Below are 24,263 nucleotides of genomic sequence, written 5' to 3' on the forward strand. Positions count from 1 at the left end.
CCACATTTCAAATGCTTCCAATCTATTGAGGCATTGTTTATTAAGAGTCCATGTCTCCACGCATTTACATTGATTTTCTCTAATCCTGCCCACTTAAGGTAAAATTTGCTCTAGCATTTCTGCCCCTGAAAGAGTTAAAGTTTGTCATACTTATTTAAAAACACCCTGTATTGATGAAAAACATGGCTAGTTGTTAAAATACCTAACTTTTTTATTATCCAACATATGCGAATAGATCAAAAAGCAGAATCTTAAGAAAACCTGAGGCTACAGTTGGGTTTTAATTTCAGTATTTTATAAATGCGAAACTATTCTACAGGGTGTTGCGCACCTCGAGAAAAAACAGTTTCACCTGGTAAATAAAGACAATTCATCTGTCTAGTAACAATATTATTACAGCGATATTGTTTAAGAATGAGGCTATAACATATTAAAAATTACTTAAATCGGACAACAGGTTTAGGAATTTCGAGAGGAAATGGGTCAAAAATGACCCATTTTTAAGGTGGTGAGTTAATTTCTTGGAGGAGTCTATTTTTCGGCTTATAAGAGGAATTAAATTATCTCAGCCGTTTTAAACATTGCAAAAAAAATAAGATTGTACACCACCTAGAACTATAGATATTTTTTCTTTTTTTTTTCAACAGCGCAATTGTTTATAAACATTAATACAGTCGACTCTCGATAACTCGAATTTCAAGGGAACGGCTGTTTTCTTCGAGTTACGTATAGTTCGACTAAGAATAGTTCGAGTTATAGAGGTAATATTTCACTAAATTCGACTTACAGAGGTAATTCGACTTACAGAGGTAAACAAAATAAAATTCGAGTTATAGAGGTACAAATAAACGATGTTTTTTATTCCCTACATCCTTTACAAAACTAATGTATGTACTGTAACTACTTGTACTTACTGTCACACTGCAATGTATGCCTACAATTCATACGTACATACAATTCAAATTTGAAAATAATCCGTAATCTTCTTCTGCCTAAGGCTTTTTTCAGAATTTAAGTCTATAATGTTCTCAATAACAACAACAGCAGAGAACACGTTGTCTGGTACGTCACTTGATTGTTCTAAGTAGCTACGTAAAGTGTTCACTGCGGCCTTGGCTTCCTTGGTTGTGATGTCCGGTGGCTCCTCCATGCCGTCGTCATTGTCATCATCAGAGAGGACGTCTTCACTTGTTACAGTTGCGATGATGTCTTGGTCCGATAATGATCCGTAGACTGAAACACCCTCGTCGACATTTGCAAAATCATCAAAGTCTAAATTCGGGAGCTCGTTATTTATCACGGTCCACTCAGCTTCAGCGTTGGGAAGTCTCGGTTCTAGTTCATGGTCATTGTCACTTGGCACATCTTGGTCCCTATCTATTGCAAACCCGCCCGACTTAAAACAATTGACAACAGTTTGTTTTGTTACACTTTTCCAGCACTTGTCAATCAACCGCATGGCTTGTAACAAGTTGATTGAACACTCCTTTCCGTCTTCAATATCAGCCACAAATCCTCTTACAACTTCAGTTCTGTAAAGAACTTTAAAATTCTTAATAATGCCCTGATCCAGCGGTTGTAATTTTGATGTTGTATTTGCTGGTAAAAACTGGACCTTTACCCATTTGAGCTCAGGAATAGTGTTGTGAGCACTGCAGTTGTCAATAAATAAAATAATTTTTCGCTTCCCTTTGCCCATTTGCTTATCTAACTTAAGTAACCAATCTGCAAACAACTCCGCATTCATCCATGCTTTCCTATTTGCTGTGTAGTCAACAGGTAATGACTTTACTCCAGCAAAGCATCGAGGTTTTTTTGATTTCCCTATCACTAGAGGTTTTAACATATTCGTGCCTGTCATGTTTGACGCAAGCAAAAGAGTAATTCGTTCTTTGCTGTGTTTGCCCCCGTGAAATTTTTCCTTTTTAAACTCGTAAGTCTTATCAGGGAGACACTTAAAGAACAGAGCAGTTTCGTCAGCATTGAATACGTTTATAATACGGTTTATAATACGGTCATAATCTTTAATGAGATCTGGTAATGAAGCCTTCCAATCAACTACTATGTCATCGTCTACACCTCCACTTTCTCCACAAACTTTCTTAAAAGAAATGTGCATTTTTTAAAAATTCTCAAGCCACCCATTGCTGGCTTTAAACTCTATGTGGCCCAAAGATCTAGCAAAGTGCTCAGCTTTTTCTCTTATCAATGGGCCGCCTAGAGTAATATTTTTTTCTCTGCACTGTTTAAACCATTTAATCATGCACTCTTCTACATCTTTAAATTCAGCATTTCTTTTCCTTTTACATTTTAAGTTACCTTCGATAGCCCTTTGTTGAATTTCTTCTTTTTTTTTCAATATCGTTGACAGCGTGCTGCAAGGAATGTTGAAGTCTGCGGCAATGTCTTTCTTTTTCCTCTTCCCTTCACCCACTAATAGAATAGAAATATGCTTTATTGTCATGAAAAATTTAACAATTTTATAGACAAAGCTTACAAGAATCATAAATAAGAACAATAACAAATAACAAATACAATTTACTAAAATGATATAAATCGTCTATATAAATAAAAATAATGAAGAGAAAAAAAACAGTAACAATCTATTAAAAAATTTAAAAAAAATTTGCAAATTGCATATTCTACCTTAAGAAATTTAATAAGTTAAGTTAAGCTGCTGCATATGACACTCAAATATAGATTAAGATTATACTTATAAATAAGAATACTGTACTTTCTTAGTTATTGGTTAAGAAACTCTGCTGTTGAATAATATGGTCTTTCAGATAAATAGGCTTTAGTCATTTTACGGAACTTGGGGAAAGATGTTGCAGATTTAAGTTGTAGAGGGAGATGGTTGTAAAGTTTTTTTGCAGAATATAATATAGATTTCTTTACTAACTCACTGGACGGGATCGGTAAATAGATGTCAAAGGTAGAATTTCTGGTGGAATAGTCATGTCTAGGTCTTGCTGGAAACACATGTAGATGTTTACGAATTAAGCAAACAGTTTCTAAAATATATAAAGAAGGTAGTGTTAGAATCCTGTGATCTTTGAAGTAGCTTCTGCAATGTGTTGTTCTTCTGAGGCCAAACAGATATCTTATTGCTCTTTTTTGTAATTTAAAAATAACATCAGTTTGGGCAGCCGTACCAGAACCCCAAAAAGGGAGACCATATCGAAGATGTGACTCGAACAAAGAAAAATATGTTATTTTGGAAGAGGCTAAATTCATTTCCTTCGAAACAGATCTTATTGCAAAGCAAGCTGAGGATAGTTTCTTGCTTAACACATCAATATGAAGGGACCATTTCAGATTGCTATCTAAAAAAATACCAAGAAACTTTACAGAATCAACGATACTGATCTGGCTGTTATGAAGAGGTAAGGGTTGAAGAGCTCCTTTATAGGACAATGCTACTGTTTTATCTACGTTAAAAGAGAGTAAATTTGAATCGGACCAAGATTTTATTGTAAGTAGATCAGAAGTTATAGTAGCATGAAGAGTTGCGATATTTGAGTTGCTCCAAGTGATACTCATCAGCAAAAAGAAAAACTTTTCCATCGATTTTTAAGCTAGTGATGTCATTAATAAAGATAAGGAAAAGTAGAGGACCCAATACTGAACCTTGTGGTACCCCACATACAACATTTTTGAGACTAGAGTCTGTATCATTTGCTCTAACCAGTTGTTTCCTATTATCCAAGTAAGATTGAAACCAGTTCGAAGAAATACCTCGAATTCCGTAGAAATCTAGTTTTTTTATCAAAATGTCGTGATTCACACAATCAAAAGCTTTGGCATAATCACAAAAAACAGTGGCAGTGTGCAGATTATTGTTTAATGCTTGATAAACCTCATGTAGTACAGAAAACATGGCATCTGTGGTACATTTATTATTTAAAAAGCCGAACTGATTTTGTGATAAAATATTGTTATTAACGAGAAAGGACATAAGTCGGGCTTTTATGAGTCTCTCAATAATTTTGGAGAGTACCGGTAGTAATGCAATAGGTCTATAATTGCAGGCATTTGATTTTTCACCACCCTTATGAAGAGGAATAATGATGGCCGTCTTTAGGCACTCTGGAAATTTACCTTTCTCAAAAGAATCATTAATTAGAGAGATAAGGACTCCCAACACACTGTCTGGGAGATTTGAGAAAATTTTTATGGATAGTCCATCGGTACTACAGGAAGATTTGCTTTTGATATTATTGATTGTCTGAATCAGTTCAGATTTATCAACCGGTCTTATAAAGAATGAATTCGAGACCTTTCCTGAATTAGGGAGATAGGAAATGGGATCTTGTTGTGACACAATAGTTGATGTTATATTTTTACTCACATTAACAAAGTATTCATTTAGATTTTCTGGGTCTGGAAGGGAAAATGTTTGAGCTGTGTGAGTTTTATTACGAAGATCGTTTATTATGGACCAAGTTTCTTTTGCAACACTTTTAGAGCTTATCAGACGATTTTGATAGTACAATTTTTTAGCTGATTTTATAAGTTTTAAATAGATTGCCCTGTACTTGGTGATATATTCAGTAACAGAGACGTTGGTAGTAAATTTCTTGATGTACAGTAGTGAACGCATATTTTTGGCTGATATGCGGACACCTTTGGTAGTCCAGGGTTTGTGATGTTTTGGCTTAATTGTGATTAAAGGAAATGCTTTATTAAATATACAGACAAGCTTATTCAAAAAGTCACTGAAATTATTATCGACGTTCATAGAAGGAAAGGGCCACTCAGAGGTTAAGCATAAATTTTGGAATTTACGAAAATTCCGAGCGGAAAAAATCCTGCCTAAACGTCGAGTTTTCGAAGAGTGCTTGCTAAAGATGTTAAACTTCGTATAAACCGCTTCATGATCAGATAGTCCCGCATTAACAGTTGTAGCGCAGACATCACGGGGTGAGAAGTCTGAGACAATATAATCAATTATGGTAGATGAAGTTTTTGTAATCCTTGTAGGAGAATCAATGTGCATTGTTAGACCATACGATTCAAATATGTTGACTAGGGATATTTGTGTAGCACAAGCAGCAGCATAATTAATGTTAAAGTCCCCGCATAAAATTTTTCTGCTTTTATGGGGCAGGTCATCTAACAAATTAAGCAGGTTCTGAAAAAATAGTTCCACGGAAGAGTCAGGTGATCTATAAATGCAAATAATATAAAGATTAAAGTTCTTACTGTAAACTAAGGAAAACTCAAAGAATGCTTCGCTTAATAGAAAATCATATTTTGTTACCAGAGAAAAATCATTATTTGTAGAAAGGATCAGGGTACCTCCATGCGCTGAACTTTGACGATCGTACCTAGCAATAGTGGAATATTTTTCTACAAAAAAAGGCTCGTTGACTTCAAGCCAGTGCTCAGTAACCGCAACTATCGGAGGAAACCCTAATTCCTCTAGAAATAGAAATAATTCATCAGTTTTATATCTTATAGAACGAATATTAATCAGAACCATGCTAAAGTTGTTATCACTAAAATAATTTGAGGATTCTAGTCCCTCAGAACACGTCGTGATGTTTAAAAATTTCGTTTAGGAGACACAGCGGAATAGTAATTTTGGTGACATTCCCTTGATTTTTGTAAATGGATAATTCTTTCAGAAGCGAGAAAGGACCTAAAAGCAGCAAGATCAGCTTCCACCTCATCTGGACCAATTCCATAGATTTCGTTAAATTCTAGAAGAATTTTTCGTAGATCTTCCGTGTTGGTAGGAAGCCCTTCGGAAGCCAAAAACAGTTTAACGCTTGTGTTCGTAAATCCATCGTAAAATACAGAAGCAGGTTGGTCGTGTAGATAAGCAAGATGAAGTTTAATGGCTTTTAAGATATCCGGTTCCCTTAATCTGGCTAGAAGATACCGACTATTAGAGTTATTGGTTAATCTAACTCTTGGTGGAATCAAAGGATCCAGATTTATAGATGGTTCTAAAGTATCTTTCTTAACGAAATTAATTTGCGAATGGAAAGGATTCTTAGATTTACAAATTTCGATGGCCTGCTTGTCTGAACATATATGTGTGTTCTGTACTTCATCTTTGTTGTTGCATAAACTGGTAACTGGATTTTCCGGGATAACAGGGCTTCTGATATTCTTCGGATTCTTATGTGACTCGGATGGTTCGGAATATGAAGATTCAATGGACCATTTCACCTTTATTATCTTCAACTTGTCCCCTATATTCAAAGTTTTCACTTTTCTAGTGCTCACGTTGTCACTCATACTGTACCGGGAACGAGAACGTGCCACTCTATTGACTAAATGCGTGGGAACTGACTGCAAACGGCACTCAGTGACATGTCCAGACCTGTTCGGCTAGGTCTATGACCTAACACAGGTTCGCTGTAAACATAGCACAGCTTCGAGTTAGCGAAGGTTGATCTGAAAATTTCTAGTTATAGAGGTAATGTATTTAAAGACTTCGACTTATCTACTGAACTTCGAGTTATAGAGGTAATTTTTCTATCACTTCGAGTTATTAAGGTAAAATTCGGGTGCAAAATTAATTCGAGTTACGCATGGTTTTTTTTTTCGACTTAGGCAGGTTTTCTCAAGGGAACGGAAAAAATTCGAGTTATCAAAGAATTCGACTTTAGTCCAGGGCCCATCTGTTTTGAGATGGACGTTGAGAGGTGACTCAAATTTTTTTGCAGAAATTGCTTGAAAATAACTCAATAGTACATTGTTTACCGGGTAGGAAAAGCTTAACATTCCTGGACGACTGTGAAGATTGCTAAGTCGAGGCGCAAGCCGAGACTTAGCAACACAGAGTCCAGGAATGTGGCTTTTCCTACGAGGTAAACATACTATTTTTCCGCAAATCGTTTAAAATTCGACAGATATTGATTGATTTTAAAAAAACGCGATAATTTTATTCCCAAATAAATGGTGCTTTGAAATTCCTAATAAAATTACTTGAGTTACTATGGAAACGTATTGAGGTTGAATTGTCAAACTTGACGCTTATAAATTTAATTGCTGGTGTTCTCGAAAGTAAAATGATAAGTGATGATGAAATTTCCATTCCTGGGACTCCTCCAGAGCTGGTTGAGGCAGTGAATACTGCTTCATTAGAATTATTGCCAAAGAAATCAAGAGAAAAGTACGAAAATGCATACAGACGTTTTATGGATTATTAATAATTTTCTATCATTTATGTAGAACACTAACAACTGTACGGAAATATCATTTCCTTACAGTAAGGAAGTCCTGACTTTTTCTTCAAGAAATTTTGACAGGAATGTCAAAATTTCCTGGCGATTTGCGGAAAATAATAATATTTGAGTTATCCTCCCTCTCAAAAAGGTCCGGAATATTGTTTAAATAATTAAAATGTCAAAAAATGAAGGAAAAATTCGATTTTTTTCTTCGTTTTTTGATTATAACTTTAAAAGTATACATTTCCCAGAAAAGATGTACTGACATAAAAGTTGCGTAATTAAATTTCCTACAATATAGAATTAGTTAAAAGTTGAAAAAATAATCACCCTTGTTGCAAAATAGCAATAATTGCGAAAAAAAAACATACAAAAACAAGTATTCGCATTTTACGTTTTTTAACCATTTATGCTACACTTATGACCTTCATATTTCACCCAGAAAAACTTTATGATACAGTAAAACAATACTGTAAATTTCATTAAGATCAGTTCAATAGATTTTGCAAAATAAATTTTGCAATCCAGCTTTCGCAAAAACAATTCATTTTTTCAAAATGTTACAGGACTGAAAATAAAGCAGATAGCAAGTTGAAATTTTTTTTGCTTATAGAAGTGTAATGTACCTTTCATTTGCAATTTGCAAAATTAAAATCAATGTACTACCAGGGCGTCAGGAATTTTTTTAAATAAACATTAATTATTGGTGCTACGCACAGGACAGCGGTGTTCGATTCACATGAAGTTGATTTCCACCAAAATTTCTTCCAATCTTCATCTAATATATTATTTTCTTACTCTATATTTTGTTGTATTTTAATATTTTAATTCCACAAAAATCAAACTAATTTTATTATTGTTTGTGAAATATTGTTTAAACAATTGGATATGTTTAAAAATAATAAACTTTTATTCTCAAGTTAAAATATATAAACAAAGAAAGTTTTTGCTAAAAAAAGTGTTATTTCAAAGGATAGAGTATGTGTTTTTATTTTGCAATAAACAAATTTATTTATTTATATCGAAATGTAATAAAAATTAAAATGTATCAATAATTATCAAAGGTCATTGGAATGCCCAATCAGAGCAAACTATCCGGTGTCCTGCGCGCAACACCAATAATTAATGTTTATTTAAAAAAAATCCTGACGCCGTGGTGGTTAATCTATTTTAGTTTTGCAAATTGCAAATGAAAGGTACAGTACACTACTATAAGCAAAAAAAATTTCAACTTGCTATCTGCTTTATTTTCAGTCCTATAACAGTTTGAAAAAATGAATTTTGTTTGCGAAAGATGGATTGCAAAATTTATTTTGCAAAATCTATTGAACCGATCTTAACGAAATTTACGTATTGTTTAACTGTATCATATAGTTTTTCTGGGTGAAATTTGAAGGTCCTAAGTTTAGCAGAAATGGCTGAAAAACGTAAAATGCGAATACTTGTTTTTGTATAGTTTTTTCCCAATTATTGCTATTTTGCAACAAGGGTGACTATTTTTTAAATTTTCAACCAACTCTATATTGTAGGAAATTTAATTACACAACTTTTATGTCAATACAACTTTTCTTGGAAATGAATACTCTTAAAGTTATAATCAAAAAACGAAGAAAAAAATCGAATTTTTCCTTCATTTTTTGACATTTTGATTATTTAAACAATGTTCCGTACCTTTTTGAGAGGGAGGATAACTCAAATATTATTATTTGAGTTATTTTCAAGCAATTTCTGCAAAAAAATTTGAGTCACCTCTCAACGTCCAAATGTACTAATATTTTTACAGATGCGCCCTGGTCTACTTATTGAGGTTCGAGTTATCGAGAGTCGACTGTAGCTTAAATTTGGGCAGATTGTCAATAAAGTTTCAGTTTTTCATTTAAAATTTAATCATTTAATATATGCATAATTAACATTGTGAAAAATTGTTAAAGTTGGTAAATCAAAAGAAACTGAATAATTTTGAAACAAATTATATTCCTCTTTTGGCTTCAAAATCACTTTTTTTAATAAAGTCTTTTTTTAACCCGTCTGAAAGAATAATTTAAATTCTGCAGTTTTAATTATTGCATATTTATTTCATAATAATAAAATATGAGTTTTTTGTAAACTGGGGTTCTTTTAACAGCATTAAATAACGTTTATCGGTAATATTTCTGGAATATAATTTTTATGTAAGTTCTAGGTCTGGATCCCGCGTATGAAAAAAAAGTTGATTAATAGCAAGCTGAAAATTTGTTAATAGCTTAAGGGTGTCTAGTCGGACAAACTTTGATATATGGGAACACTGGAACAGGGGAAGTTTTAATTGTGGAACAGGTTAAAAATTTGGAACGGTCAGACCACGAAAACGGCACATGTATTTTGTCCGACAGAACAGACTTAAACTCTCCGAACAGAGATTAAACTCTCATGCAAAAATCAGACTGCTATTTATCACCAAATGGGCGTTTTAATGAGTGGAACATGTAGAGCATGTCAAATGACAGGAATTATGACAGGTGATAAATAGCAGTCTGATTTTTGCATGAGAGTTTAATCTCTGTTCGGAGAGTTTAAGTCTGTTCTGTCGGACAAAATAAATGTGCCGTTTTCGTGGTCTGACCGTTCCAAATTTTTAACCTGTTCCACAATTAAAACTGCCCCTGTTCCAGTGTTCCCATATATCAAAGTTTATCCGGCTAGACACCCTTAAGCTATTAACAAATTTTCAGCTTGCTATTAATCAACTTTCTTTCATACGCGGGATCCAGACCTATTCCCTATTATTCAATAAATAAAAAATTTCTTTATAATTTGAAACCAACTATTCTTGTGTTTTCCAGTTTAATCTCATCGGATATACTTTAAAAAAGCAGGATTTCGATAATATATTGTTTCTTAAATTTAAATATGCAAGTAGACATTAAAATATTTATACAAAATTATCTGATAATTATTAGCTATATTGCATAAATTATCTAAAATGTTCAAATACATACAAAATTTTAGACGTACATAATTAAATGTGTTCAGAGGTCAGAAATAAATGAATCATCATTTTTTAAAGTCAAATTATTGCTTGATTAGTTGTACCGAATCGTGGTAGGGGAGCCCAAGCGGGGATTTTGGCAGTTACTCGAGCACGTCAGATTATTACATGAAGAGAAACCTTGTACCCTGAAAACGTACCTCTACCATATATTGGCTCTTAATGCAAGGGAGTTCGTTAAGAGGGGACCGAAAAAAATCTATCCTTAGAAAAATTCGAAATCAAATTAAGATAAGTTAAGTACATGCAAAACCGTGTATATTTCAAAAATCCGACGATTTGAGCGGGGCGTAAGGAAATGGATGAGTCCCAAAGTTTCACAAGAAAAAATCGAATATTTCGCGAAAAGAATGACAGATCGAAAAACTAAAAAATACGTACCTACACAATATTTTTCAAAAATCTATCGAATTATACCAAACACGACTTCCCACGGAGAGGGGTGGGGGGTAAATATCAGATCGAAAAACTGAAAAATACACTTATTCAATATTTTTGAAAAATCTATCGAATGGCACCAAAATCGACCTTCCATGGAGGTGGGGAGTTCCACGGAAAATCTTAAATGGGAGTCCCCATTTTTATTGCAGATTTGGATTCCTTACGTAAAAATAAGTATTTTAAATATTTAAATATAAATAAGTATTAATAAAGTCCTTTTATTCGAGACATTTTTTCGAATTATGGATAGATGGCGCTATAATCTAAAAAAACGATTGTTGGAAGTTTAAAATTAAATTAAAAATGGAAAGTCCCCACTAAAATTGAAAACTTAACTAGGACCTGCTCTTCACAACCACATAGGTCCCCAAAGCGCTCGAGTGACTACACATTTAGCATACTTTGCTCCCCTACCATTGAAGGGTTATGGGAAAAAACAAGGAATGTCACGTTATCTTTGTTTTTAGAAAATAGGGAATTTAATGTTTGTGACTACATATCTTTAAACCATTGCACTGAAGAAATAGTATTTATGTTTATTTAGTAAACTTAAAGAACATTGTATTTAATACACAAACACATTTCAACCAAATTTTTAAAGAACAGATATAAAAAATAAAAAAGTCGCTAACTACAAATAAAAACTGAAAAAAACTATGACTGTCCAAACATCACGTTATATTTTACGTTACAAACATTAGTTGCACCAGCTGATAGAAAGGCTGAAAACAAAATGTGACAATAATAATTGCAATAAAAATTATAACAAAAGGAAATACATTATTTTTTTTGATAGCTTAATGCAATGGTCGCCTGATTTTTTTGACTTTTTGAGAGCAGCCTTTTTAAAATTATAGAATGTCTGTTTTTTACGTTTGTGTAACTCATTTTGAGTTATTAATTTGCGAATTTCTGCAGCAACCTTGTCCAAATTTAATGGTTTTAATTTCGCCTGGAATTCATCATATGCTGAACATGTGTCTGATCTTGGGTAACCAAAGGACAAACGAAATTTGCTGATAAATATGTAAGAAACTTTAATGGTCGGATGTTTTTCTTTGAACAAGTTGAACATTTTTGTAATGTTCAAACTCTCTGGTAAATACTTTTTCTTAGATTCGTGTAAACTGTAATAGAATATTCTAGTTTTAAAAGACTTTATGTGGTTATATTATACTGCTTCACGCGATTCTGGATGCAACTTTCTATGCTGGGAACCATGCTTACCACGTTTGTCTTTTTTTTTAGTAAGTGTTCATTTTTGCCCTTAGCTACACCATGTATTGACATGAATGCTTTAAAACACACATTAATTTCTTGAGAAACTCCATTACGCTTAATTCTAACTTTATAGGCCGTGCCGTTTCTAACACTTCAGGCTTTTGAGCTATGGCTAATCCTGAAGATACCATGCACAGACAAAGTTGCCAATGAAGAAGTACTACAGCTACGGAGGATGAACATAACCGCACATTTAGTCAACCTCGTGAAGGGCTGTACTTAGGACTTGGGAAATCAAGGCAGATACGAGCTACTCCAATGCAGTTTACAAGGTAAAATTGAAGGAAAAAGGGCCCAGAACGAAGAAGAATAGTCTGCCTTGCTAACATGAGCGTATGGTATAGAAAGATCTCAACACAACTATTCCATATAGCAACCAACAAAGTCATCATAGCCAGAATGATCACCAACGTTCGGATGGACTGGCACCCTAAGAAGAAGAAGAACTTTCTAACAAACATAAACAAAGGAAACTAAACGATTAAACTCGCAATAAAAACGTAGTTAATTTTTGTTTTTGTTCAAGTGGACTCTCCTTGTTTTTATCTTTCACGCGTGGACATTTCCAGTTTTTTTCCTTCGCAGTACTATTTTAAATAGGCATATTTATCGGACGGTCCAAGTTATTATCTACCAGTCTACTGTAAATAGTAAATACATAAAATATCTGTTAGAAATTGTCAATATCTCAATTTCTCATAAAATGTGACATTCCCTGTTTTTTTCCTTCACCCTTCGTTTGCGAACCTATTAATCATTAGCGTATAGTGCAGTCACTGGAAATGTTCACCTCCGATTTCCTTGAAGTTCCATCAATTTTCATGAATGGGTGGGTGGTTAATGAAAACTGGTGGGTGTTTAGAGGATACCTCAAAGAATAAAAGTGACATGATGCCAGCGTGCGCTTTTATCCTATGGGTGAATGCCACCACTTCTCGGGGGTGAAATTTATTTTATTAAAAATTACCTAATAGGTATATCGATTGAAGGAAAAATTCTAAGGAAAATTTGTTATATATCAAGTTGTTAAAATAAATCAATACTTTTTGAGTTATTAAAGATCGAAGATTTTAATTTTTTTGAAAAAAAAATGCATATTTTAAATCGGTTTTTTATAAATAACTCAAAAACTATAGGTTTTTACAAAAAGTTATCATTACTAAAACCGAAGCTAATAAAAAATCGAATAAATTCCTTACTTGAAAAACTTTTAATACTAATTCTAAGTGAATTATAGGTAATTGAATGCATATTTTTTCGGTGAATACTAAAATCTAAGTACTTAAGGGGGGGGGGGGTATGGCTGGAAATCAACATAATATCAAGTACATTTTTGTGAATTTTTTTCGAAGCTGTGGTACCTATAATTATTTTATTTTTAAATTAAATAAACATATTGAGTACAATTCAAAGGATATTTAGAAACAAATTCAATCCAAAATATTGAAAAATAAGCCATTGGTGACAAATTTTGACAGACAGCTAAAAAAAATTAATTTTGCGGTGGACATCAGAACTCGTCACTGTATCATACGAAACAAAAAATTCAAAAAGATTTAATTAGCTTATGAGTTTCACGAGGTAACAACGTATGTTATTTTTTTTGTTTTTTTATTTTTAATGATTTTTGAATTTTTGGTAAAAATTTTGTGAAAATCAACAGATTTATTATTGTTGAAAAAAAAATAAGCACAAAACGAAAAATATCTCGACGTTGTTACCTCATGAAATGTCTAAAGATAATATATGCCACATTTCAAGTAGATCTATCAAGTAGTTTTTCAGTTACCATGTCCACCATATTTGAAAAAGCAGTTTTGAAAAAAATGCGTTTAAAAATTTTGACAACTGCATCTCTTCATCTTCTTATTTGTCTGCTAACTCGTAAAGTGATGAACATTGGAATATGTTTTTTGAATCGCGGAGTAATCTACAAAAAAGAAGGCGAACAATTGTTTAACGTTTCTCAATACGCTCAAGCGTGCTGGCGCGAAGCCGCGGCAAAGCGAGTCGAAGGTAAGGATATTCAACACCCTGTATCTCTGGTAATTTTACTCCTATCAATCTGAAATTTTCAGACAGTATTCTTGAAAGTATACACTTTTATTTGAAATAATAAAAAAAATTAATTATTTCAAACCATACCCCCCCCCTTTAAGCTAAATAACGGGAAAACGATGTATTTTATGAAAATACATCTTACTAAACTACTTACTATGGTTTGTTTTTTAACCAAGAGGAGTGATTCAAATTTACCGCGCTGTATTGCTTGTTTGTAATTGGTCCAACCGCAGGCAAGTTTACTCCACTGTTATAAAATTTTGACACTAATGACATTTATCAAATTTTGACACTAGTGACATTTCATAGGTAAATTAAGTTATATCGGCGATTTTTGTATTTTCTGTGCTATTTCTTTAATTTTTAGATTGTTAGTCTGCTTTTATATAAAAATCAGTTGTTTTTGCGACTATTAATAGCGACGTATTAATTTAATATAATATTTATGGATTACCATTTAGGGCCGACTAGATCAACCAAAAAAGAAAATGTATTTGGTTATTATTCTAGTGACTTTCTTGGGTGTGAATCTGTCTTTTTAGTTTACTCCTCCTGGTTAAAAAATAAAGTATAGTGATGAGCGAGACTGGTCTTGGTCTTGGTCTTGCAGCAAGACCAAGACCGCCTTTTGGTTTGCAAGACCAAGACCAGGTATTCAAGACCAAGACCGAACCTTGCAAGACTACGCAAGACCAAGAGCAACCTGCAAGACTCTTGCAGTTTTTTTGCAAAATTGGTTTTTTATTATTTAACTTTATTTTTTTAGTTCAATAATATATAGACATTGTAATAAACCTTAAACAATATGGAATTTTTAAAATACATAATATTTTGGTTATATTTTTAAGTCGTTTTGATTAAGTCAACGGTTTGCATTTTCTCAACCTTCAAAGTGTCCAGAAGGCAAGTTTTCAAACGGCGACAGTTCAAGGACAATTGAAATTACTTGTAAGACAAAAAAATGTAATTATAGATAGGGTAATCCATTTAAAAAAATGCCATTAAAAACGGTTTTTATGTACCAGTAGTTTTCGCTTTTTTGTCTAATAAAAATACTGACACTTATTTCAATTCCTTTCGCATAATCGAGGAAAAATGTAGGTCGGTAAATTTAAAATTAATACCAAAAAATATCATAATAGATTTTGAAAAGGGATTCACAATGTAGTGAAAGCATTGTGGCCTGAATAAAAAATAGCTGGTTGTCGATTGTAATGTGTCAAGCTTGGTATCGCAAAATCCAAAGCTTAGGTTCAGTTTCTGAATATAATAAAAGTTGGAAGTTGAATTATTTGTGAAAATCCCGGATGACAAACGCGTAAAGAATTTTACTGATTTCATAGTTGAAAACTATTTGGAAGAATCTAGGTTTTCCCCAGAAAGGGCCAGTACTACAAATAGTACGTGCCGCACTTGTTTTAAATTCTAGTTTTTACTACCCACATCCGAATATTTTCAACTTTGTAAATGTCATAATGGGTATTCAATCCAAAAATATGTGAAAATAACAGTGTTCACGTTCGATACATCATTTCAATAGGAATTTTATGTCTGGTTAAAATTGAATAGAAGGTTTTTTTAGTTTTTTCTCCACATAAAAAACACAGTTTTGCTTTTGCCTTGTATATAAGTATGTATAATTAAATAAAGCGCATATTTCCTCCAAATAAAATAAAATGTAACTAATAACTTCTTCTTTTTTCTTCTTTTTTTTTCACTTTTTTTTGTTTTATATTTATAATATGCTATTAAATGTATAAAAAGCAGGTTGTGTCTCAATTCAACTTAAAATTGAAATTTGAAAATAAACCTTTATATTTGAAACATACTTTTTAATGAAATAAGTAAGTGAATGTATAATGTTAAAATTGGTATCCGTTTTAAACTACATTCTACATTCTTTTAAAATTTTAAAGCAAAAAATATAGTTTCAATCTTCACATCTTTATTTATTTCAATGTACATTTTATTCGAAATTGTTTGGTTCAAATTATTACTACCAAAAAAGCAAGACCAGCAAGACTCTTGCAGCAAGACCAAGACCAAGAACATGACCGGCTAGTGCAAGACCAAGACCAAGACTGCCTTTTAGCTGCAAGACCAAGCTTGCAAGAACAAGACCAAGACCAAGGCTAGCCTGGTCTTGGTCTTGTTCTTGTTTTGCTCATCACTACTACTTACTAAACACTACATAACTAAACACTTGTCAAAGTACTCAGGAATATCAAGTGAGCTCCAGAAGTTGATAATCTCAAAATTAAGCAAGTTATGATGAAGATAAGAAAACCCTTTCAATTTTTTAGGAAGAAGTGTAAAATAAAACATACGTCATTTCCACAAAAATTAACTGATGAATTACGAAACTGATGAAACTTCATCATCGTGAGTAATAGCCATCATTACATGTTCGTTGAATAATATACTATTATTATTTAAATGTTAATAAAAGACCATGACGCAGTACAAATTTCGACACCCACGAAATGGTACGCCTTTTCTATTGCCTTCCACAAGATATGCAAGTTGAAATATAGTTGTTTCGGTAGGGGGGTATATATCTTAATACAATCGGTAGTCACACAGTAGTTTTTCAACCACGTTATTAATTAAAAAAAATATATTTGCAGGTACCTCCAAGAGTATGTGGCATTGGGTACAGCTGGTGGCTTGTACCATTTTAGAGATCAAATTAGATTTGGAAATCCAGAGGCATTTTTTGTAATGAATGGTGATGTATGTTCTGATTTTCCCTTAGCTGAGCTTTACCAATTTCACAAAGAAACATGGGAGAAATCTGGCAAAAAAGCATTAGTAAGTATTTTGTTAAATTTTATTTAGATTTATAGTCTAAGATACGATATAAGGTCGACCTTCACCTATCTGTTGAATGGATAAAAATTATTGGATATGTAATTTAGCATGTTAACAATTACAATAAACAAGGGTTGCCCGATATAATTTTGTTCTAACTTCTTCTTCTACGGCACTACAGCCCAAATTGAGCCTTGGCCTCCTTTATTTTTTGCCTCCACCCTTGCCTGTCTGTGGCTGCTCTTCTCCATACACGGACTCCTAAAAGGGCTTGTGTGTCGCTGTTTACTGTGTCTTCCCAGCGCTTTCGTGGCTTCCCAACCGGTCTCTTTCCTTGCATTCTAGCATTCAGTGCTCGTTTTGGTAGCCTATCCTCTCCCATTCTTATCACATGTCCGGCCCATTGCAATCTTTGTAATCTAATGAAGTCTGACAGGGGCGTTTCCTTATAAAGTTGATAAAGCTCGTTGTTGTATCGACTTCTGAAGATTCCATTTTCCCTCAGAGGTCCTAGTATTCTCCTAAGTACTTTCCTTTCGAATGTGTCGAGTTTGTTTTTGGATGTTTCTTTCAGCACCCAGACTTCACTGCCATAGCATGTTATTGGTCGAATTAAGGTTTTATAGATTCTTTTATTTCGGTGGACACTTTTTGACCGAAATATATGGGAGAGGGCAAAATAAGCTCTGTTTGCCTGCGTTATTCTCTTCCTTATTTCTCCATCTTCTGATCCGTCGGCATATATTTCTACTCCCAGGTATGTAAACTTTTCAACCGTTTCAATGTCATCTTCATGTATAATGTTTTCTGGGACTATATTTCTTCTCGTCTGAGTCATTATTTTTGTTTTTTCTGTGTTAATTTCCAGACCTAGCATTTTTGTTTGTGTTTTTAACTCTGCATATGTTTCCTGTGCTCCTGTTGATGTTCTACTCATAATATTAATATCATCAGCATAAGCGGCCAGTTGAACCGTTCGGTTGGTCAGTAGATTTCCTAATTTTGTTCTAACTACTAATTAATAATTAAAAAATTACTTTTTTTATAAATTAAAAAAAAATGACCCGGGCAGATATTATTTCAGATTTTTTAGATCACTCAAACAAAAAAGGTCTTTTGTAATTTTTCTCTCAAGTTGATCGTTTTCTAGTTTTTTTATTAATGGCTTTGACACAGCCAATTAGCCAGACTATTTGTGTTTTTTGTATGGTATTACAATAACAATTTTAAGTTAATATCTAAGCCTACTTGTTATCTAAATTTACAGAGTGTTATAATGTATTAATGGATACATTTTTCAATTTTGTGTGATATTTTTACAATTTTATAATTTTATTATCTAAGCCTATTTAAAATTTAAATTTACAGGACGTTACATATTCGTAAAGACATTGTAACGTCTGCTTATTTTTTGGAAAAAGAATTTCGTTTAAATTGACAGGTAAGGGACAATTTAGATCAATTAACTTTTCATACATTACTTTAATATTTTGTCTGTACAGTCCACACTCCAATATGAGGTGCTGTAGATCTCCCATTCCACCACAGGCGCAATATGGGTTATCACTGATACCTATGCTGTGTTTGTATGCTGGAGTTAGTGCGTGATTTGACCTCATTCTGTTTATTGTTTTTATAAATAGCCTATTTGATTCTTGTTTAAACCATCTCTCATTGGGAATTAGTGGCTGGCAATTTCTAAAATTTATTCCCGTTATACTTTGGTTATATACACGTTGCCAATTTTGTTTGCAATGGTTTTTAATGATATTATCTATATCGGTTACTGGTAGAAGTATGTTGCTTATATTTCGTTTGGTTAAAGCTGCAGATTTAGCTAATTTGTCGACTTCTTCATTTCCTAATATTCCAGAATGTCCTTTCACCCAACAAATAATAATTGAACTGCCCGAGGAAGTAATATCATAATATAGACTCTTAATTTCTATCTCAATGTGGTTTAGATTTTTTGTCGATTGGATAGAAGTGAGTTTGTCCACAATACTTCTACAATCGGTGAAAATGATATAATTGTCCATACCAACAGAGGCTATATATTTTAACGCAAGTAATAAAGCTGATAATTCGGCAGTATATATTGAAGCTTCATTAGGCAATCGACATGATTCTTTGTATTCAGAATTCCAGTGATATATTGCACATCCGGTTTTATTTTGAATTTTGGTTTTCTAGTTATAACCAATTTAAAACTGAAAAAAGAACGAAAGATGACGATTTTAAACGCTCAAAAACATGAGTATGAAATATCATTTTTGAAATTACGAAATACCTAAATTCAAGTTCAAACCTTATTCTATCAGTTCTTAATAAGTCTTGGACTTATTTTATTCTAAAACATTGTTTTTTAGTTGTTAATGTCCGTCTCCCCATAAGAAACCTTCCTTATTAAGAATTAAACAATATGTTTTAGAATAAAACATTGCTAAAATTCCTATCGAGACCTGATAGAAAACGGTTTGAACTTGAATTTATGTACTTGATGATTACAAAAATGATATGTTTTATTTGTGTTTTTGAGCCTTAAAAATCGTTATCTTTCGTTGTTTTTCCAGTTGTAAACTGTTTATAACTCAAAAACGGTCAACTTTAGAGAAAAATTACAAAAGATCTTTTTTGTTTAGAATGATCCAAAAAATCTGAAATAATATCTGCCCGGGTCGAAAAATTTCTTTTGAAATTTATAAAAAAAAAAAGTAATTTTTTAATTATTAAGTAATTATAGTTAGAACAAAATTAGATCGGGCACCCCTTGTTTTTCGTAATTGTTAAACATGCTAAATTACATATTACTTAAATAATGTTTATCCGTTAAACAGATTGGTGAAGGTCGATCTGACATTCATTTCGCGAAATATTCGCTTTTTTGTGAAACTTTGTGACTTGTCCATTTCCTTACGATCCACTTAAATCGTCAGATTTTTTAAATATACACTCTTTTGCATGTACTTAACTTACCTTATCTTAATCTGACGATTTTGAGTTTTTCTAAGGATATATTTTTTTAGGACCCCCTTAACGAACTCCCCTGTATTAATAGCCAATATATGGTAGAGCGGTACATTTACAGGGTACAAGATTTCTCCCCATGTGATAATCTGACGCGCTCGACTAACTGCAAAAATCCCCGCTTGGGCTCCTCTACCATTTATAGTGGTTACATGCCTGTTGTGTTTGTTTTCTTCATTATTGTAAAAAGGCTTTCTTCTTTTCTTCACACTTTATCTTCACTTCCTCTCTAAACCATGGGGTTTTCTTTTTTGATATTACTAGAATTAGTATTCGTTACGTAAGTATTCCATGGATTCCGTATTTAGTTCTTTGACTCTGATTTTTGTTTGCGTTGGTGCTGCTGTCTTGGGTGTGAAGTATTTCATAATGATTCTTATTTTACATAATACTAGGCTATGGTCGCTACCTACATCTGCTGAGTTGAGGCATCTTACGTCGATTATTTTTGATAGATGTAGATATATCTCTGTTTGTTACAACATGTTCTGTCATAGATCTTTGTCCAAGTAGTCCATGTGGTGAAACCGCTCCCGTCTAAAAAACATTTCTAATTCGGTTTCTCTGCGGATTCGTATTCAAAAATGTCCCATTTAAACAAATCTGACGGGTGCCGGACGGAATTTTTGGTCAGAAATTGTTTAAACAATTTTTTTTTAACAAATACCTACATCTGCTGAGTTGAGGCATCTTACGTCGATTATTTTTGATAGATGTAGATATATCTCTGTTTGTTACAACATGTTCTGTCATAGATCTTTGTCCAAGTAGTCCATGTGGTGAAACCGCTCCCGTCTAAAAAACATTTCTAATTCGGTTTCTCTGCGGATTCGTATTCAAAAATGTCCCATTTAAACAAATCTGACGGGTGCCGGACGGAATTTTTGGTCAGAAATTGTTTAAACAATTTTTTTTTTAACAAATACATAAGATCACCTTCTATTGCTCCAAAAGATATATTTTTAGGGTTTTTGGCTCATTCTAAACAAGAAAGGTATCTTGTGATTTTTCTCAAAAATTGACAGTTTTGGAGTTATAGGCGATTTAAAATCTAAAAAATGCGGAAATACGCATTTTCGAGGCTTAAAAACTCATATTTAAATTAGTATTTTTAAGGGTGCCAATAACTTGAATTAAAGTTTAAACATTCCTTTTCAAGATTGCGAAGAGCGATCGGGTCTAATTTCAATTTAGACCGTAGTTTTTTAATTGTTAAGTATGCGTGTCCATCCGGTTTTTTGCCGGTGTGGCGCGCTCTATTTTTAAAAATCTCCTATTTTCCTCCGAAAAATATTTTTTCTAGATTATTTGGGACATTCTAAATAAAATAAGTTTCTTGACAATTTCCTCAAAAGTTACCAGTTTTAAAGTTATAAGCGATTTAAAATCCGAAAAATGTGTTTTTTGTCATTTTTCGGATTTTAAATCGCTTATAACTTTAAAACTATTAACTTTTGAGAAAAATTTCAAGGAACTTATTTAAAATGTCCCAAAAAATCTAGAAAAAATATTTTTCGGAGGAAAATAGGAGATTTTTAAAAATAGAGCGCGCCACACCGGCAAAAAAACGGATGGACCCGCATAATTAACAATTAAAAACTACGGTCTAAATTGAAGTTAGACCCGATCACTCTTCGGAATCTTAAAAAGGAATGTTTAAACTTTAATTCAAGTTATTGGCAACTTTAAAAATACTAATTTAAATATGAGTTTTTAAGCCTCGAAAATGCGTATTTTCGCATTTTTTAGATTTTAAATCGCCTATAACTCGAAAACTGTCAATTTTTGAGAAAAATCACAAGATTCCTTTCTTGTTTAGAATGAGCCAAAAACCCTAAAAATATATATTTTGGAGCAATAAAAGGTGATCTTATGTATTTTCTGCCCAAAAATTCCGTCCGGCACCCTTCAGATTTGTTTAAAGGGGACATTTTTGAATATGAATCCGCAGAGAAACCGAATTAGAAATGATTTTCAGACGGGAGCGGTCTCACCACATGGACTAAAGGGTGTTATTGAATGTATACGGGTGATTCCATTTCAAATCACTCAATTTTGAGTCCCTTTTATTAAAATATTATTTTTTCCATTGATACTTTACGATAGAAAATGCAAATTTGTTTAAATAAACACCAAATCACTGTAAAATCGTATAAAATAACATTATGAGAAAGAAAACAAGAAGAAATTTTTTGGCCTTAAATATCTTATTTTTTACGTCCCGCAGAAGCTATACACCAAATTTCAGAAAAATCGGAGATCCAAAAGTTTTTGCTTGAGTGATTTGACATAGAATGTACCATACATATGTAACTGTGTTGAAGTTTATCACCGGTTCTCCATTTACGTTTTTAATATTCTCATTATGTTTTTGCTTAACCTTGGCTACGTTACGAGGTAAATATACCTCGTATTACATTAACGGTTGGCTGCGTCGACTGTGTCGCAACGCACGGTGACAAAGGTTCCCTACGGGACATATTTGTCTCGTAACGCACTCGACTTAAGTGTAAAAACATCTCTAAACGTAGCCAAGGTGTTAATTCCGGGTATTACTTGGTTGCCTATTCGAGCGTTAAAATCCCCAGTATTATCATCTTCCCTCTAACTTGATCTACTCTGGGCTAATGGCAGCTAATCTGGAAAGCTCAACGTAGGTGGCGCTCGTGTAGTTGGAGGTCATGTCAACTTACGTCAATACTTCAAATCAATCTATTTCCAAGTAAATATTGCATATTTGTTTCACTGTGTGAATTAAACTTGAGAAAATAAAATCCCTCAATGTTGTGCTGTGCATTTGTGCTCATCGAGAACATCAGGACACAGGTTTCCCAAAAATATTCTGATGAGAAAAAAGTGGATTGTAGCAATAAGAAGGGATAAATATGTGCCGAGAATAAATGCACGTATCTGCAATAAACATTTTGTTGAAACAGATTAAGTATTCGACCCCAGATTCGACTGTAAAAAATAGAATACTTCACTATAAAATTCAGATCAAAATTTATTATAAACGCACGGATTAAGATATGCAATTTTATATACATTCACACTGTTGCCACATCTACAATCGCTTTTTATGGAGTGAACATGTAAAGAAATTTATATTTGAAGTAATAATATAGAAAAATGTGAAATAAATATTTCTCAAGTTCTCAATATTTTTTAGTGACTAAAACATAACCTGACCAAACCTAACCTAGCGTCATCGAAAATAATATAAAAAAGTTAATAACTGAACATTTTAGTGATATATTATCTTTAAAATATGTTTTAAAATGACTAAAACATAACCTGAGCAAACCTAACCTAATCGAAAATAATATAAATAAGTTAATAACGGAAAATTAAAGTGACCATTCAAATATTCTTTAGTGACTAAAACATAACCTGATCAAACCTAACCCTAATTTTTTCTAATTTCACCTTAAATTTAAGGTCGCCTTTCACGTAGACAAACACCCAAATAATTATACTTAATTAAATTAACACATTCTATATTTCCATAAGGAATTATAATTTTTTTTTTTTTAATAAGACAACATTGCAGAATCAACTGCGTTCACCCCATGCTTAAACCAAATTTACACCAAATGCGCAACTGTCATGGCAGCCATATTTTGAAAATATCACATTTTTAAATAAGATAAACACAAAAATTAATGCTGAGCGCTCTTAATTGTGAATTTTAAATTGATAAAAAAAGTAAGGCAGATCGCACATATCATATTATACACAGTTGTCAGACTCGTGTGGGGAGTTAATCAATACCAAATAAATACACTCTGAGCTATAGAAATAAAACATTGAGACGATGATTAATATAGTTTATCATTCGATAAGTGTCTCCTTTTTCCAGTAACTCTCGCATCCCTTCTCAATTCGTTTTTCAACGCACAAACAGTCTCCAAGATCCGTATATTTCGGCCATAATTAATTATTTATTAAATCGTAATCAAAAACACCATATACAAACTTCACGAATATTCAAAACTTTGACCTCCAACTACACTAGCGCCGCCAGGCGGGAGCAACGGCGTACATAGGTGCCATTAGCAAAATTCATGGAAAAGTTATTTACCAGCAATTTTATTGCTGGTATCGAATTATAAGATCCTATATATTAATAATATAGGTATGCAAAGTCCGCGGATAGTGTGTTACTTTTTGTATAAACAAAATGGCGCCAACAAATCGTATTTTTTTCAATTATTGCTCTATAACTCCGAAGATTTTAACTTTATGACAAAAACACTCAAATAAAAATTCGCCACAATTAAATTCTACATAGAGATATGTTTTTCCCGATTTGCACCGACGAAAATTTTCCTCAGAGAATGCGAGTTTTCCCAACAAAATCTCTAATTTTCAAATAAAGTTTTAGGTAAGTAATTATTAATCAATAATTAAATAACTTAGTGACATCAAAG

The 24,263-nt window shown here is 32.7% G+C and overlaps 1 protein-coding gene across 1 annotated transcript in view; it reads left to right on the forward strand.

The window, feature by feature from the left end:
- The window catches only part of LOC126884215 (mannose-1-phosphate guanyltransferase alpha-A), a 63,475-nt gene that overhangs the window by 5,056 nt on the left and 34,156 nt on the right, over window positions 1-24,263 (forward strand). Inside the window, exon 3 of the mRNA XM_050650107.1 lies at window positions 16,623-16,806. Within this exon, the coding sequence (XP_050506064.1) occupies window positions 16,623-16,806 (184 nt within the window). The remainder of the gene's footprint in view (window positions 1-16,622; window positions 16,807-24,263) is intronic.

The sequence above is a fragment of the Diabrotica virgifera genome, chromosome 5 (genome assembly GCF_917563875.1).
Source record: "Diabrotica virgifera virgifera chromosome 5, PGI_DIABVI_V3a".
Classification (NCBI taxonomy): Eukaryota; Metazoa; Arthropoda; class Insecta; order Coleoptera; family Chrysomelidae; genus Diabrotica; species Diabrotica virgifera.